This window comes from Peromyscus leucopus, chromosome 2 (genome assembly GCF_004664715.2).
Source record: "Peromyscus leucopus breed LL Stock chromosome 2, UCI_PerLeu_2.1, whole genome shotgun sequence".
Taxonomy (NCBI): Eukaryota; Metazoa; Chordata; class Mammalia; order Rodentia; family Cricetidae; genus Peromyscus; species Peromyscus leucopus.
The window spans coordinates 152,150,155-152,167,498 of NC_051064.1; the positions used below are offsets into that span (position 1 = coordinate 152,150,155).

At 54.3% G+C, this 17,344-nt stretch overlaps 2 protein-coding genes across 4 annotated transcripts; one reads left to right on the plus strand and one right to left on the minus strand.

Annotated features, from left to right (window-relative positions):
• The first annotated feature begins 497 nt into the window (after positions 1 to 497).
• Positions 498 to 12,333, plus strand: Lrrc47 (leucine rich repeat containing 47). Of its 3 annotated transcripts, XR_005090970.1 has the most exons (8): positions 498 to 1,147; positions 6,922 to 7,374; positions 8,497 to 8,613; positions 9,407 to 9,522; positions 9,964 to 10,066; positions 10,542 to 10,631; positions 10,784 to 12,027; positions 12,070 to 12,333. XR_005090970.1 is itself a non-coding variant. In XM_028860256.2 (7 exons), the coding sequence occupies exons 1-7, from the start codon at positions 530 to 532 to the stop codon at positions 11,027 to 11,029; spliced, it is 1,743 nt and encodes a 580-aa protein (XP_028716089.1). In that variant the 5' UTR covers positions 498 to 529; the 3' UTR covers positions 11,030 to 12,333. The 3 variants fall into 3 exon arrangements, 2 of the variants coding, with proteins under 2 accessions (XP_028716089.1, XP_037059145.1); XM_028860256.2 differs by having other exon boundaries at positions 10,784 to 12,333; XM_037203250.1 differs by having other exon boundaries at positions 6,922 to 7,041; positions 10,784 to 12,333.
• Positions 12,334 to 14,377: 2,044 nt separating this feature from the next.
• Smim1 (small integral membrane protein 1 (Vel blood group)) lies at positions 14,378 to 17,176 on the minus strand. The gene is made up of 4 exons (XM_028860260.2): positions 17,069 to 17,176; positions 16,666 to 16,793; positions 14,776 to 14,904; positions 14,378 to 14,521 (listed from the first exon to the last, which is right to left on the minus strand). The coding sequence occupies exons 3-4, from the start codon at positions 14,883 to 14,885 to the stop codon at positions 14,395 to 14,397; spliced, it is 237 nt and encodes a 78-aa protein (XP_028716093.1). The 5' UTR covers positions 14,886 to 14,904; positions 16,666 to 16,793; positions 17,069 to 17,176; the 3' UTR covers positions 14,378 to 14,394.
• Positions 17,177 to 17,344: the final 168 nt, after the last annotated feature.

The following is a 17,344-nucleotide window of genomic DNA, read 5'->3' on the forward strand; positions in this document are numbered from 1 at the left end:
TCAGTACCCTGAAGACAGGCTACGGGGTTCACTGGAGCCCTTTCCCTCATTCCAGTATGCCATACTGACTAAATCTATTCTCATTGTCTGTCTTCTTTTATTATTTTTGAGATGTGGTCTCATGTCGCCCGACTGACCTCAAACTTGCTATAATGCTGAAGGTGACACTGAACCCCTAGTCCTCCTCCCTCCGCCTGCTGAGCGCTGGGATGGCAGGTGTGCACCGCCACGCACCGTTTAGGCAGTGCTGGGAATCAAACCGAGGGCTTCGTGCGCGACAGACGAGCGCTCTACTGATTGAGCGACATCCCCAGTACAATTGTGTCCTTGGCTGGCGTTTGGGTGTTGGGGAAGGAGGCCACCCTAGCCTTAGGATTCCCGGGACGACCCGAACCCACACTAGACGGCCCCAGGGAGACTTCCAAGTGGCCGGCCCCGCCCACCCGCCCCACACGTGCTCTCTGTGGTCATTTCCGGCTCCCGCAGGAAGTAAGGCACCGCACTCCGGAAGCGGCGCACGGACGGTGTGATGGCGGCGGCGGCGGCCGTATCCGAGGCCTGGCCAGAGCTGGAGCTGGCGGAGCGCGAGCGGCGTCGCGAGCTGCTGCTGACCGGGCCGGGGCTGGAGGAGCGGGTGAAGGCGGCGGGGGGACGGCTGCCGCCGCGGCTCTTCACGCTGCCGTTGCTGCACTACCTGGAGGTGAGCGGCTGCGGCAGCCTGCGTGCGCCGGGGCCCGGCCTGGCTCAGGGCCTGCCGCAGCTGCACAGCCTGGTGCTGCGGCGCAACGCGCTGGGTCCCGGCCTGAACCCGGAGCTGGGGCCGCTGCCCGCGCTGCGCGTGCTCGACCTGTCGGGCAACGCGCTGGAGGCGCTGCCGCCGGGCGAGGGCCTGGGCCCTGCCGAGCCTCCCGGGCTGCCTCAGCTGCAGAGCCTCAACCTCAGTGGCAACCGCCTGCGCGAGCTGCCCGCCGACCTGGCGCGCTGCGCCCCCCGCCTGCAGAGCCTCAACCTCACCGGCAACTGCCTGGATGCCTTCCCTGCCGAGCTCTTCCGACCCGGAGCTCTGCCCCTGCTCAGTGAGCTCGCGGCTGCCGACAACTGCCTGCGGGAGCTGAGTCCTGACATCGCGCACCTGGCTTCGCTCAAGGTCAGGTGGGGCCCAAGGGGTGGGGAACGCGTCCCTCCTTGGAGGATGCCTTTGCCTCCGCAGCCAGTCCATCCCAGATCGCTTCTCAGACCCTCGTGCTCAGGGGTCTCTGGACGTGTGACAGTTTTAGAGTTGTTTTCAAACTGGGTCTTCTTATGTGGGAAGAAGTCCAAGAGCAGGGAGCCAGGTCTAGTTCTTTTATGTGTAATTGTAACTGATCGGGTTTCCAAATGGCGGTGCATCCAGCGAAGGCACAAAAACGTGAGAGAATTGGAATTGGCGTTGTATGACGGATTGAGGTCTATACAGTATTCACCCTAAGAACAGCCTTGAGAGGTCCGTCCGGGTCGTGGCTTCCGTTTCATGGAAAGCTGAAGTGCTTACCCAAAACCAACTCTAGGTGTCTAGAGTTTTTCCGCAGGACTGCTTTGTGTTCGTGACTGGTTTCTTGTCCTTTTGTGGACCCAGGCTCCCTCCATGCTTGATGACCACCAGGTTCTCATTAAGTCTGTTGGGTGAGGGATGGGAAGGCAGAAGATGCAGAGCCACAGTCAGACCTAAGTCCAGTCTGGGCTCTCCACAGTTCCCCCCTCTATGTGCATCCTTGGCAGGGTAAGCCTCTCTCTTCTGCTTCTCATCCTTGAGTTTATGTAGATCTTTCATAACGAAGGTATATCGACATAGCAGATGGATTTGCAAGGAAATTTGCTCTTGAGAGATTGAGCTCACTTTACAGTTATTCCTGTATGTCTAGTTAAAGACTTGGCTGGTAATATGTCCCCCCCCCTCTCGTGTGTGTGTGTGTGTGTGTGTGTGTGTGTGTGTGTGTGTGTGAGAGAGAGAGAGAGAGAGAGAGAGAGAGAGAGAGAGAGAGAAGTGGACCAGCTACTCTGCAGAATACCTGTTTTTTGGCATCTCCTGGAGGAGACTGTGGGATGTGACTCCCTGAGGTGCCTTGGACCTCTAGGTCATAGCTCTAGGTCATAGGCATCCCTATGGCTTAGGTGGGATACAAGCTGTACACTGTGCCTTCCTATGTAGTAGATTGTAAACAGAGACTTTTCTCTGTCCCAATATAATTATATTCACTCAGAGGCTTATATTAATTATAAATGTTTGGCTAGTAGCTCAGACTTATTACTAATTAGCCCTTACATTTATTTTTTTTTTAAGATTTATTTATTTATTTATTATCTATACACAGTGTTCTGCTTGCTTGCATGTACCTGAACACCAGAAGAGGGCACCAGACCTCATTACAGATGGTTGTGAGCCACCATGTGGTTGCTGGGAATTGAACTCATGACCTCTGGAAGAACAGCCAGTGCTCTTAACCTCTGAGCCACCTCTCCAGCCCCTAGCCCTTACTTTTAAGTTAACCCATTTCTTCTGTTGCTCTATGTGGCTTACCTGTGTTCTAATACATCTTGCTCCTTTGGGGGCGACTGGTATTTGCCCCGACTTCACCCTTCTTCATCTCTGTCTTCAGTTTGATAGTCCCACCTAACCTTATTCTGCCTCATTGGCCAAGCAGCTTTATTTATCAACCAATGGGAGAACACATTCACGGTGTGCAGAAAGACCATTCCACAGCAGTAGATGTTTTGGTTTTCCAGGAGGACTGATGATTGCTACAACATGGCGCCTCTCTTTGTATCAACCACTGGCCTGCGTTGGTTCCACGGATTGATTCAGCTGCCTTTGCTCCAGTCACTTCGGTTGCTGTTCGGCTACCACCGGGCTGAGCCTGTTGTCTACATGTCATCCATCTTCTTGGAACCCCTCTCTGTCTTCACCTGGCAACTCAAAGCCGAGTTGTCAGGCTTCAAGGCTTAGCCTCGTGGCACTAAACCACATTCCACTGGTTAGGAAAGCAAAGCCCAGTACAGGCAAGGATGTGGACACAGAAAGCCTGCTTAGGCCCAGGACAATGACACTAAGGCCTCTGTGTATCTCCTCACTTCCAGAAAAGAGAATCAAATGCAGGTGCCTTGGCCATGGTGCCACACCAGCTTGAGGGGCTACCAACAGGACCACAAAGCCATGTAGTTCCTCAGCCCTAATGGAGAACAGTAGGAACACTCTGAGTCTGCTGTTTAGGCATCTGGGGCAAGGAATACAAGGAGCAGCTGGCCTTCCTCTGCTGTCCTTTGTCTCCCCTGTTGACTATGCTTATTAGGGTGTGGACTTATGCTCTGCCTTAGACCTGTGTGGCTTGGTTTCCTTTCGGGGGAGACCTGTTAACCTAGAGTAATATCCATTCTCTTCTTCTGGGGTTCTGTGGCCTCTTAGGGACCATGCCAGGGCTGTGGTAAGCCAGGGAGGGTCACGTGACATCACTCCAGCCTGTTCCTGTAGCGTCTGTCAGCCAGACCTGCGCTGCTCTCCTGTTGGAGCCCACTAGCTTTCCTAGTGGCTGTACCCAGCAGGACTGCATAAGAGGTTGATTGAACCATGGGCCTGAGTACCAGGTGTTTGGAAGGCTCTGCACCTGGCTGTAACTAGCAAGGGGGAGGTCTTTTGCCCCTCCCCTTGGCATTGTTATAAATAGCCCTTTGGAATAAAGTTCTGGGCCAGTGGATAAGGCTCCAGGCCCACCCGAGGCTATCCTGCGTTTTTCTCTGTTTCTCTCCCCTCTTTATTTCCATCTAAGTTTCTTAACCCTCATTCCTCAAGAGTCCCTGGGGTAAATAAATGTGGGAGCTGGTCTCCCACACTCTCCAATTGAGACTGCTGAAGTAGACAGAACAGCACCTTAGTCATCAAAGACATTCCCAGGGAGATTCTTCTTGGCTAAGGGTTGGTCCCTCCCTGTAGCTCACACAGGGAACAGACAGCTGTCTCTGACAGGAGAATCTGGGGTAAACAGATACTTCCCAGTCTTTGAATCTCAGTTGTTGTCAGAAGTAGCCAGATTCACTGGGGGGACCTAGTAAGTCCAGATTAATCCAGAAGCCGTTGCCATGTTGTGGTTTCTGAGATTGAGGTGGTCCCTTGTGTGTCTCCCACAGACACCATCTCACATCGCCCTCACCACTGTGTTGTGATCCCTTTCCTAGCAGGTGTCTAATGCAGAGGTGGCCCTGGATGTCACTGTCCTGGGTAGGGTTTGTGTTCCTGGGGATGCTCTGGTGTCAGAAGTTGAGCACATCCTGCAAGGCATCCAGATGCCCCAAGCACAACCACTCACAGCTTCCCCTAGGCACTGGGAGCACATCTACCCTTCCTCAATCTCTGCTATTGTTACTTTCCACACAGGAGGGCCCCAATGCTTCCCATCACAGCTGGAACCCAGGCTCTACCCCCATGACAAGGTCTCTCTCTAGGCACTGATAGCTAGCTGAACATGAGCAAGTATCACCTTCCTCAAAGGACGCTTCGCCCCGTGGCTCTGCGGCAGGACCCGCCTGCCTCTCTCTGACTTACTCTTTTTTGCCTCTGTCCTGTCCTTGTCAGGTGGTGTCCCTGGAAGATGCCCCTCCTCTAATGGCTGTTTCTGAGGCGGTGCTGGACACTCAGCCCTGCCACTGCCCCCTCTGCTTATTGCTCTCCTAGGTCTTCAGTGAAGTGCATTTCAACAGTGGAAGCAGAAACATCTCATTTAACCCAGGGTTTGAGAAGTGCGATGTCCTCGCACGCCCACAGGGCTGCAGACAGACTGCTGCAAACTGACAGTCAAATAAGACCTGCACCCAATCTCTCAGGCTTCCAGGGGGCCAGTTTCTCTGGGCTAGTGACCCCACAGGGTTGGGAGGAAGGTACAGGCTTTGGCAGTCTGGCTCAGACCCAGCACTCGGCTCCTGATCGTGTCATAGTGGTCCTCAGAGTAGTTACTGAGGAACCAGCTAGGTCCTGCGGGTTCTCTGCCTCCAGTGGGGAGAGACGCAGAATATAGATCTGAAATGCCCCAAACTCACCTGAGTGCTGACATGACTGCACTGTGGAACATGGCAGCCAACACTCATGAGCTTGCTTCAGGCTGCATGTGTAGAGCGGCTGAGCCGTGTGCTCGCCCTGGGTTCCCTCCCGAGACACCTCATTACATCACAGGCTGCATGTGTAGAGCGGCTGAGCCGTGTGCTCGTCCTGGGTCCCCTCCCTCATTATGTCACATGAACACCCACATCTGAGAAAGGTCAAAGCTGCTGGCTCTGAGTGCTGGTGCAGGCGCACTGTGCTCGGGCCCTTCCTAGACACAGCCAGCAATACTGCTCAGGGTGACTCCCCTGCGGGGCACACGGGCCAGCCTTACGTTTGTACCCAGCAGGCCTTGCTCCCTTCTCACTGGCGCCTGTCACTATTTTTTCATGCTTTTCTCCTCTGGCTTTTACAGCTGTCACCTGCCTCGTGAGCTTCTGCTGAGCCTTGGTGGAGTGTCTTCCCACCACAAGCAGCCCGGTGGCTTGAGCCAAGCAGATTCCTTGTCACTTGCTTCTTCCTAAGTTAAGGCTGAGAAGTCCCACCATCCAGATCAGAAGGTGTTTCTGTGGCAGTCCCTGCCCTGTGCTGTTGTCTTCCTGTGTCCTTACCCCGTGCTCCTAGGACTCAGCTGCCAAACTACATCTGAGTGCTTGCTGCAAGGCACCTGCATGGCTCTAGTTTCTGAGTGCAGAGGTGAGGTGCCACACCCGTGGTGGCTGTAGACCTCACCCAGGCTCTTCTGAAAAGATGCTTGATCTGAGAGAACCCTGAGAGAAGTGTTGATGGATGATTCTCCAAACTGCTTCCAAGCGAGGCATGCAGCACAAGGCACTTGTTGGCAAAGAAGCTCAGACAGGTGGCTCTTGGTTGCCTGTGGTAAAACACTGTCCTCTGGACAGAGCAGCCAGCATCCTCATCAGAGCAGCTGCTTGCAAGAGACCAGATCAGGCTTCCTGACTCTTGATGTCCCTCACAGAAGGAGGAGGGTTGTTGGAATTATCTCAGACACTTGTATGTAATTCTGCTCTGAGTGCATGTGACCGTGTGATCTGGGGAGGTGTGTAGATACTCCATCTATTCATCCATGCTGTGATGAGATTTTCCAGTGGCATGGCCGCTTTGAGGTCACTCACGTTCCTGTAAGTAACCCTTATCCACGTTCTATAAGAAAGCTCATTAAAAATCGTTGGTTCCCCAGAGTGGACACTGTTGCTCTATAAGGCAGGGCAGGCATTACTTTGTTTCCCTAGAGGAGGAATTTTTGACACCCAGCCTGCCGTTGAGCGCATCCCCTCCCCAACCAAAGTGACTTCGTGGAGACTGGAGGGCTGCACACTCTTCCCACAGTGCTCAAAACGGCAGCATCTGTGCGTCAGTAGACTAGTGACAGGAAGCTCTTTTCCACGGACCACTGGGCTTTGTGTGTACAGATGGCATGGACACCATGGCCCTCCTGCCTTTCTCCAGCCCACCCTCGTGAAAGAGAACAGTGGTGAGGCGGTGTTCCACTAGTGATGTCAGACCTGGTGTGGGGGGAGGGTTTACTGGTGTTTATTTTTGTTCATTAAATTCAAGAAATAGGGGGTGCCATTTGAGGAGCCTGTTTCAGATTGGAAGGAGTTCTGGTCTGTCCCCTAGCCTGCTGACAGACCTGAGTGTTTGCTATGGTTGTCACAGGCCTGATGCATTGAGTTGGCCAGCCTCTGGATTGAGGGGGATGGGGAGGGGGATTATGGGCTTGCAGGTACCTCATGGGGTAGCCTGGCTGTGGCTCCTGGGCCTGGACCACAGTAGAGCTTGTTATCCACCTGCCCAGACCTGGGCATCCAGCTCTTCTCTCCTTTTCACTCCAGACACTGGACCTCTCCAACAACCAGCTGACCGAGATCCCTGCTGAGCTGGCAGACTGCCCCAAGCTCAAAGAGATCAACTTCCGAGGGAACAAGCTTCGAGACAAGCGCCTGGAGAAGATGGTGGGTGGCTGCCAGACCAAATCCATCCTAGAGTACCTGCGCGCTCGTGGCCGTGGCTGTCGGAGCAAGGGCCGGACAGAGGGCTCCGAGAAGGAGGACAGGAAGAAGAGGCGGGAGCGGAAGCAGCGTCGGGAAAGCGGGGAGGGCGAGGAGGAGGTAGCCGACTCAGCCAGGCTGATGCTCAAGGTCTTGCACGTCTCTGAGAACCCCACACCCCTGACAGTCAGGGTAAGCCCGGAGGTCAGGGACGTACGTCCATACATCGTGGGAGCCGTTGTGAGAGGCATGGACCTGCAGCCAGGAAATGCACTCCGGCGCTTTCTCAGCTCCCAGGTGGGCACTCAGTAGGTAGACTTGGGGGACTGCATGCTGGAAGTGGATACATGGCAGACAGACTTGGCTGCATGTTGGGGTGGGCATGCATGCAGCAGGCAGATTCAGGAATCTGTATACTGGGTATGGGGCTGCATGCTGGGTATACCACTGGGGCCAGCAGTCAGGTCAGGAACAAGAGGTGCAAGGTGGTCTCCATGCCTGTTTCCCTGGTTCAGGGTGTGGAAGGCAGGTCCTTGGTATACAGAGCACACCCATGTGAAGGATCTGCTGGGCCTGGGCTATTGGTTTCTCCACATAGCTTTCACATGTTGCCCCACTTCAGACATGAATTTATTGATGATGTTTGATACTAGTGGGAAATTTCTGATTTCTGCAATAAAATGCACAGTCTATTTTATATGAGACCATGTTAAAATTGTCTCTTCTTGCCAAGTATGGTAGCACACACTTTTAATCCCAGCAGAGGCAGACAGATCTCTGTGAGTTCGAGGCCATTCTAGTCTACATAGCAAGTTCCAGACCAACCAAGACTACACAGTGAGGTTCTATCTCAAAAATAAATAAATAAAATAGATTAATAGATTAATAATAAATAAATGGATAATAGTAATAAGTACAGTTGTCCTTTCTCAGCAGCACATTCTCATGGGAGTTCCTGGGTCCAGCTGACTGGACCACTCCCTAAGGTTGCTCCTCTGGCACCTGTCTCCCTGTGAAATGAAAAGCATATCTTTTGTGCCTAGCAGAGACAGGTACAGCCTTGTATAAGCAAGGCCAGAGTTGTTGTCTGAGACTTCCTTCAGCATCTCAGGGAGGAAGCCAGTAGTTCCCCCCTCTCCCCAGCCATGCCCAGCCTAGCAGCAGACCTGCAGTCTGTCTTATAGATGGAATAATATAGATTGAGATGAAAGCTCTTCAAACTCTGAAGTGTCATGTTCTAGAATTTAAGAGAAAGGCTGCTGGTGACCAGATAAATACATAGTTGGGAGACAGGGAGGTGCCACTTTGTAGTGGTGAGCGTGCAGGCTAGGAGGGTACTGCAGGCAGTGCACTGGCTTTGGTGTGGGTGTCCCTGGACAGCAGGAACTCTGAGGCCCATTACTGTGCTCTCATCTGTAGACAAAGCTCCATGATGACCTCTGTGAGAAGAGGACAGCAGCCACCATTGCCACCCACGACCTCCAGGCAGTGCGTGGGCCCCTGCTGTATGCAGCCCGGCCACCCGAGGACCTCAAGGTGCCAACTGCTCTGCCCTTTCTGTCTACACTTGTGCTTTTCCTTGGGAGACTCACAGGCTGGAGGTTGGGTCTGGGAAGCAAGTGTATAAGGGACATGGTTCCTGCCTTCACTCTGGGACCCAGTGCATAGCTGTGCAAATGCCCATCGTAAGGGAGGCCTTTGGAAGGTGCTTCCTATGCTTATTGACTTTTATTGAGACAGGGTCTCACTCTGTAGCCTTGTCTGGCCTGGAACTTTCTGTGTAGAGAGACTGGCCTTGAACTCACAGAGATCTGCCTGCCTCTGCACTAAGTGCTGGGATTAAAGGCGTGCATCACCATGCCTAGCTAGCTAACCAACTTTAACCAAAGATTTTGGTTTATGTCCCACTTAACAGAATACCATAGTGTGAGCTGAATCACCAGGTTGCTGTTCTGGGCTATGATTTCCAAGCTTGGATTTGGCATAGAGACCCAGGGGAAGAGACTTGGGTGCCGGGTGCATGCCTGACTCATCCAGCTCAGGCGACTGATTCCTATCTCTCCATTGGCCTTCTGAGCAGTCACATGTTTTTAGAAACACGGGTGTTTATGAGCTTAGAGCTTTTGAGTGTTGTACACCCCCTCTCCAGAGGGGTCTCTGGAAATGTAGCCAGCCAGTGTGTTGCATGTGATGGGCCTCAGTCTCTTGCTTCCAGATTTGGAAACTTGACCACCCACTTCCCGGCTAGAGATTAAGGTAGAGAGAGGTGTACAGCATCCCTCATGCTCATAGGTGGCCTCAGTAGCACAGTGAGCTTCTGCTCCTACAGATCGTGCCCTTGGGGCGGAGAGAAGCCAAGGCCAAGGAGCTGGTGAGGCAGCTGCAGCTGGAAGCTGAGGAGCAGAGAAAGCAGAAGAAGCGGCAGAGCGTCTCCGGGCTGCACAGGTCAGTAGGCTGGCAGATGCAGGAGGTCTAGGCACACTACCCACAAATCAGCTGTACCTCGGCCAGCCCCTACAGCCACCAGAAATGCAACATAACCGGAGGGAGAGGGACTGTCCCCAGACTTCCTTCTAAGAGAGAGTAACTACCCCTCCTGAAAGGGCCAGACTCCATTGTGTGTGTGTGTGGCGGGGGTGGGGGGTGTCCTGCTCCAGGCGGCCATCAGGTTCTCAGTAGTGGGGTCGTGTTGTCAGACCTAAGGCCCTCTGTTGAGCTTCACCTCCCGGGTCTCTGGACAGATGAAGGTGCAGGGCTTGAAGCAGCTCTGGTGTCACATCCAGACACTTGGCTGTGATGGTGCGTCTGGTTCGTCTGCAGAGCTTAGCCCCTGCTTGGCTTTTCCACTAGCTCACTGTGCCTGTCACCCGGATGCCTCCCACACAGGTACCTTCACTTACTGGACGGGAAGGAAAACTACCCTTGTCTTGTGGATGCCGAAGGAGATGTGATTTCTTTCCCACCTATCACAAACAGTGAGAAGACAAAGGTAGGCAGTGTCTGAAGTGTGGAAATGTCCTCTAGGCTATCCCACCATCTAGTGCCCGCTTGTGAGAGAGAGAAAGAAATGCAGCATAGAGGTCTGGGGCCCTTTGCTCCTCAGCATTGCCCACACCTGGTGCCACCCACTCTACAAAGTCACCATTGTCCTGTCCCCCAGTCTTTGCTACAAGTTCTTTGTTTGGAGACAGGTTTTCATGTAGCCCAGGCTGGCCTTTAACTTGATATATAAGCTAAGAATTACCATGAACTTCTGATCCTCCTGTCTCCACTTCCCTAATGCTAGGATTATAGGTGTGCACCGCCATGTCTGGTTTACGCAGTGCTGGGGACTTAACTCAAGGCTTCATGCATACAAGGCAAGCACTCTGCACCTCCAGCCCTGCGTAACTCTGCTTATAGATTGTTCTTCTGAATACGTCCCAACACCAATAACTATTCTTTCCTGAAATCCGACTCTTAAGATTAAGAAAACAACAAGCAACTTGTTTTTGGAAGTAACGAGTGCCACGAGCCTGCAGCTCTGTAAGGACATCATGGACAGCCTCATTCTGGTGAGTGACCCCAACCCACGATCCTGGCCATGAGGGACAGCTTCGTGTTCCCACCCTTTCATAGCTGCTGTTTGCCGCTCTGTGGGTTACTGCAGCCTGGCTTCCGACGTCCCCACTTCTCCTCTTTGTTAAAAAGTTATTTTCATTTGCAGAAAATGGCAGAGCTGAGCAAAAGCACTTCAGAAAATAAAGAGGAAGACGCACTCTCCGGTACGGAAGCTGATGCCAGCTGTGGACTTTCCGATCCCAACTTGAATCTAAGAGCTGGGAAGGATGGACAGTGCCCCCTGGTGGTGGAACAGGTCCGGGTGGTGGACCTGGAGGGGAGCTTGAAGGTGGTGTACCCATCCAAGGCTGACCTGATCACCACCCCTCCCTACGTGACTGTGGTTCGCTGACAGTCCAGGCTGCATGACTGGTCCCCTTGTGGCTCCTGTGGGTGTGCTGGCTGTAGAGGTCTGTGTGGTTGTTCTTCGTTCCTTTTCTCTGGGTATTTGAAGGTGTCTGCTGCTGTCCGGGTGACTGTTATAAAGTGAGTTGTGTCATCATTACAGCACTCATGTGATCTACTGCTCTCATGGATTATTCAAGTAATTGCTGGAAATGTTCTGAATCATGTGGTGAGTGACTTGGGAAAGACACCGAGCTAGGTTTGCAGTGCAGGTCTCAATTCAGGTTAAACAGCAGGTGTTCTAGTGAACGGTACTTGTTTCTCTACAACACGTTAATGGGTTGGTTTGTTTTTTAACACCTGTGCAAAGACAGTTGGGAACATCATGTTGTGATCTTCATCTTTTCAGAGCTTGCTTCCTAGCACGGTGCTGCTGCTCTGCTCCCAGAGCAGCGTCCGCCTCCCACCACTGTGCCCAGGGCTGGAGTGCTGGTCATTGCTGGTACATCCACTCCTCGGCCAGAGGTCATGCCCATCTGTCCTGTGTAGTGGGGCGGGTTTCTGTGAGTGGATGGGCAGGCTGGTTTGTGGGCTGTCGACCAGTGACGGGAAGGTGTGCCACACACACGGCCCTATGGCTTCCATCTCAGTGTGTCGTTGTACACCACCTGTCTCTCTGCGTGTGTTGGCTTATGTACCCAGCACACCCCTCCATCCCTGGAGCCAACGTGATTGGTCCTGAGGACACAGCCAGCTGCAAAAGGGATGTAGTGGGCCCTGCCTTAACATCTGGCTGCAGCAGAGAACCAGGCCCTTCAGCCTTTCTGCCTGATGTCATCTTCTCTTTGGTCTTTGACCTCAAAGGACAATTTGTCTTCTGTAAAACAACAATGGTTTGGGTTTGTTGTCTGGGGTTTTTGTTTTGAGGCTGTGCAAGAACCTTTCGTTGTCAGAACCAGTGAAGCTCAAGGTCCCTTATGGCAGTGTCCTGGACAAAGCTGGTAGGTGTTCAAGCTCCATGAGACAGGGAGCTACCTTGTGACGTAGGTGTTCAAGCTCCATGAGACAGGGAGCTACCTCGTGACTGCGCAGTCGCCTCTCATAGGTCCCTTTGAGTGGCTATGGGAAGAGCTCGGCTGTTCTGTGTGGATTCACCAAACTGTGAGGGTGGAGCTGCCCCATGCCCACCTCCCACCCCCACCAGCTCCTGATGTTCCCTCCAGCACAGCCCATGTGTGAGACTGAAATTTTTGGAACTTTTTACAAATACAAGCAGAATGCCTCTTTGTTCTAATAAAACTAATAAAACCCCTTGGTAGCAACATTTCCTCTGCATCCAGCAGCCTTCCCACTCCCGTCTCCAGGGGATAGTGCCACAGTTCTAGTGTAGCAGACTTTCACATGTGAGAACAGCCCAAATCCCCACCTGGTTTTGGGCCCCTCTTGGGGGCCCCATGGCCTTATGATCACTTAAAGCAGCACCCTGCTGAGTACTGGCCAGAAAGCTCCAGGCTGAAGACGCTGGACAGTTGCCAGGGGTGGGCTGGGAACACCTTAGTTTGGGGTACAGGATGTAGCTAGATGCCCACCCCCTCACTGTCATCCAAGGAGTACAGAAATACCAAGAGAAGCCTGCATACTTTCCTCTCAACTGGAGCCCCTTGCATGGAACACACTTGATTCTCCCTGTCCCACCTCCCTACTGCACCCCATATCCCTGGCCCAGCCATGTCTGCCTTGTCTAGACACACCTGCTCCTGCCCTAAGGGCTACCAGGCCAGGGTGCACTGCTCTTGACAAGGGCCACTCTAGGCCTTGAGGGTCCTTCCCTGGAACCTTTCACTGCCTGCCTTGCAGTGGCTCATGGCTGGGGGTGCATTCCACGGACTTGCCTCAATTGGGGCCTGTGAGTGTGGGCAGAGGTGTCTGTTAGAATTGAGGCCTAGATTTCTAGTGCAGAGACCCAGGCCAGCTCTACTGCAAACTCCCCCCGAGGGCCACTGAAGCTCAAGACAATCCAAACCAGGAGCTTAAGATGAGGCCGGCCGTACCAGCCCTCCCTGGCCAGACTGGCCAAGCCCCTCAACTTGCCAGTGTGATAAGAGCAAAAGGGAGGGAACTTTCCAACCTGGGAGCAATGGGTTCAGTCGTTTGGTACCCATCACCTACTGTCTGGCCTCCCTTCTCTGCCCACAGACAGCAGCTGCTCCTGGGCCCTCCACCCTCTCAGCTCAGGGTGCAGACCTCAAGATTTTCTAACGAATGGCCTGCAAGCCTGAGAACATTTCACAGCACACCAAGGATGAGGGGTGGTCCAGGGAGATTCTACCATAATAGGCCACTAGAGAGGAGACCGGTGTTCCTACTCTAGCCACAGTACCTTCAAGTGTTGAAGGCCTTGTCCTCACATGGTCCAGTAAGGAAGGACAGGTCCAACCACATCCTAACCCTTAGGTCTGTGTGTGTTCTTGAGAGATGGCCCAGCCAGGAGGGGCACATTCCAAGACAGGGCGCCAAGCAGGAAGAGCTGTGGAGGAGGGTCAGGCCTGGAGCAAGTCACACCTGGCTGGGCAGCACTGTTGGAACAGTCACCCACTGTTCCTTCAGTAAGCAGTGATTTGTCCACAGGCTCCTTGAGGAGTGGGGGGCCTGTGAGGAGGCAGCGGGTAGGACACCCAGCTTCCATTTTCCCTCAGGGCCATCCCTGAGGACATGCCTAGTTTGTTATGTTATACGCCAGGTGACCCACGCCTTTAATCCCAGCACTCATGAGGCAGCAGCAGGTGGATCTGATTTCAAGTCCAGCCTGATTTACAAAGTGATTAAGGACAGTCAGGGCTACACAGAGAAACCCTGTCTCGGAAAAAGAATGCAATGTTGTGTTTAAGAAGGCCTCTGTGCCCTGCACAGAAACAGGAACAAGCCTAGATGGGGCCCTGTCTGTGTCCCCTAAAAAGAGTAGGTAGGGGACACATCATTATTCAGGGTCTTCCCTGCACAACCAGGAATCTGGAAGGCCTAGAGGACCAGGCACCTTGCCCAGTGCCACAAGGAAGAGCACACTCCTCACCCAGCCTCAGCTAAGGACAGGCCTAGGCTGAGAAAGACCCCACCCAGCATTAGCCAAAGGAGTCTGGACACCCTGGGTGCACATCCAGCCTAAGGAGGTTCCCTACAGCTCTGCAGGGGCTGAGCCTGGTCTCCAGCATGTGTGCATCTGGTGCTGCCTGGGCTGGGGTGTTGGGTCTTGGATCCACCCTGTGTGCTGGTTCTGTGCTGACAGTGCACACTGGCATCTTCATATGGAGGAGTGTCTTGACAAATGGTCTGCGTACATGGGAGGGAATCCCCAGGGTGGGAGTGTGGCAGCATTTATTTGCACTTGTGCACGTAGTAGCCAGTGATGTAGCCCAAGATGAAGATGATCCAGAAGAGGGCCACTCCACCCAGCACCTTCATGGCGATCCCCAGCTTGCCCGAGCACAGCTTCTGGGAGATCCTAGATGAGAACCGCCAGTGAGCCCAAGCCAGGGCTACAGGGAGGTTCCTGAGTGGGCTTGGGTGGGGAAGGAGGGCTAGATCTGGAAGAAGCTTGAGCGGAAGTCGGAGGCCTGAGTGCTTTGCTGGAGTTGGGAGTTACCTGTCTACCCAAAGGAGGCCCAGAGCCGTGGGTACCTGGGTGGGCTGTCATGGGGGCTGGGGTTGGTCGAGGCCAGTCAGTGCGGTGGGGGCCATAGCCTGCTGGGATTTTACCTCCTATAGCATGAGACCTCCTCAGTGCTGGACCCGGCAGTCATGCTGACCTCATCCCGGCTGCTGCTGTCCCACCTGCTGTAGTGGACGCCACTCTCCTGGGACTGCATGCTGCAGGCCTGAGGTGGGCTACAGCATGCAGAGTGGAGACAAAGACAGGCATCAGGCCAGACTCACCAAAGATGGCATGGAGTCCCTGTTAGGGGAGGGTCATTCTGGAAAGAGGGGGCGGTACTTACCAAGATAATTAGAAATTAGCTCAGGGTCGAGTCAAAAGGACTAAGCAAAGCAGGAATTCCAACCCAGGGGGCAGGGCAGTGGCCCAGCCCCGGCCCTCAGGAATGTAAGACACTGCTTTTCCAGCTGGGGCCTCTTCTGAGGGGTGGGGGACTCTCCTCCCTCGAGGGACATTTATCAGGGGAGGCAGCCAGTGCCGCCCTCAGAGACCAGGGAAGTGTAGCTGCCAAGAACCTGATAACTGTCTTCCTCCCCAGCCCAGCCGATAAAGTCTGGAGCTGCCCTCCAAGAGAGGCTGGCAAGGGGGGGGATGAGCAGTGGATGGTGGCTGGTACTGCCAGTCCAGCCAGCCAGGGAGCTGCCTGGTAGCAGCTGTCCTCAGCCCCTCCTCCACCTGCTGCCCCTGAGAGGAGTCAAGAAGGGCTTCTGGGGGCCCAGGGGCTCCAGAAGGCTGTAGATTGTAGATTAGCAGGAAGTAGAGCCACATGAATGCCTAGAACAGGAAGGTTCCTATCTCTAAACCACCCCTGACTCCCTCAGGGACAGCCATTCCCAACAGACAGTGGGTTGGGAGGAGTCTCCGTGACAATGTTGCCATGCATGGCTGCTCCTGCCTACCTACAGGCCTGCACTGGACACTTGACTAGCCCTCTCATGTACCCTCTGACCTCTCCTGTTACCTCTTGTTTACTTAAGGGGAACAGGGCACACACCACAAGTACAGGTTGTCAGATAAGGTTAAGGTTAGGCCTCCTGTGTCCTAGGTATCCAAGTGTCCCCTCATGGCACCCAGCTCCAGGACCCTGTCTCACAGAAGCTGAGGCAATGGGAATATAGCACATCCTAGATAACCCCGAACACAGTGACCCAAAGGCACAGCAGGCCAGTTGGCTACAGAAAACCTCTGCAGTAGCTCAAGATGCCAGGCTGGGTGGGGGAAGAAGAGAGCCATCTTAGGATGCCACAAGTGTCTTCAGATGGGGGTCCAGCTGACAGCCTGAGGTGGTGAGTGTTGCTGAAATGAGGGCTGTTTGCTGAGTACACCAGCTACCTGCACAAGGCTCAATCCCTTCCTCTAGGTGGGCAGTGGGGTGTTGGCCCCCGGTGGCAGCCTCGCTGGAATGAGTTTAATACCCCAATGCCTCCTTTGCCGTGTTACCAGCTCTGGGCAAGGTGCCGGGCGGAGCAAATGCAGGGGGAGAGCTTTTGCTTTTTCAGAGTTTAGAGCAGCCACCTCTTTCCTGCTTATGTATGGCTGGAGCGGCTATACTACACATGCAGTCTAGATAGCCACGCAACACTAGCCCTACCAGGGCTGTCTCTAAATCTACAGCAAACCCTTCCCACATGTAGAAGGGGAGGGATGAGCAGTGGATGGTGGGTATGAGGGTCTCCCCAGTTTGTTCAAGCCTGAGGTAGTGGGATCCTGTTATTTGCCACCCATCTGTGGCTGGACATGGAGCTCCTTGGGCCATCCTGGGCTTTGTGCACCCTGATCTGCACAACCGTCATAGTCACAGTCACAGTGGGAAGGGCCTACAAGGCCCCTTCAAACCCAGAGCCTCCCCTGAAGGGGTGTGCACGCAGGAGTCCAACATGCGGTTGTTCATAAGACTCGTTTGCCCACAGAGCACCTCTGAGACCCCAACTTACAAAGTCGAGTCGTGGTGGGGGCTGAAGCCTCCGGAGTTCAGAAAGGCTGTCGGGGTCTGGTCAGTGGATCCCACCTTGCCCCAGCAGGGTAAGCCAGGATGTGAGGTAGGAGGGTTGGTGCCTCAAGCCTTAAAAAAAGTAAACAAGGGTGGGGAAAGGAGCAGCTAACTAGAGGAAAGGGAGAAACTGGCTCCAGGGGTATTCCTGGGTCCCAGCAGGAGCTGGGCCGGCAGTTCCGGGCCTGATAGCCCTGGGTAGTTAGGCCGATCTAGCCCTTCCCACTCCGGAATTCTAGGACTAGGGAAGCTCTAGCCCCGGAGGACACAGGAGTGGTAGGGGCGTGCTGGCAGTCCCACCTCCCTGGGCTGCAATGGGAAGCAGCAGTCCGCTGAGTGCGTCTCACCTGCGCCCCTCGCCAGGGCCGCTGCGCAAGCCCGGACGCGTCTCCAGCCCCCTGGGTGACGAGGGCGGGGCCCGAGGTTGGGGGCGGGGTCTGAGGGGCAGGACCGAGATGAGGGAGGCCAGGCTGGGAAGGGGGCAGTGAACCGGGAAGTCTAGTCCCGATGGGGCGGGGCAGACCCCCCTGGCTGCTGGAGCTGCAGGACCGAGCGGGCTACCGGAGAGGCCTGCAGAGGGCGCCAGGTCCTTGCCCAGCCTCGCAGAGTCAGGCTGAAAAGCT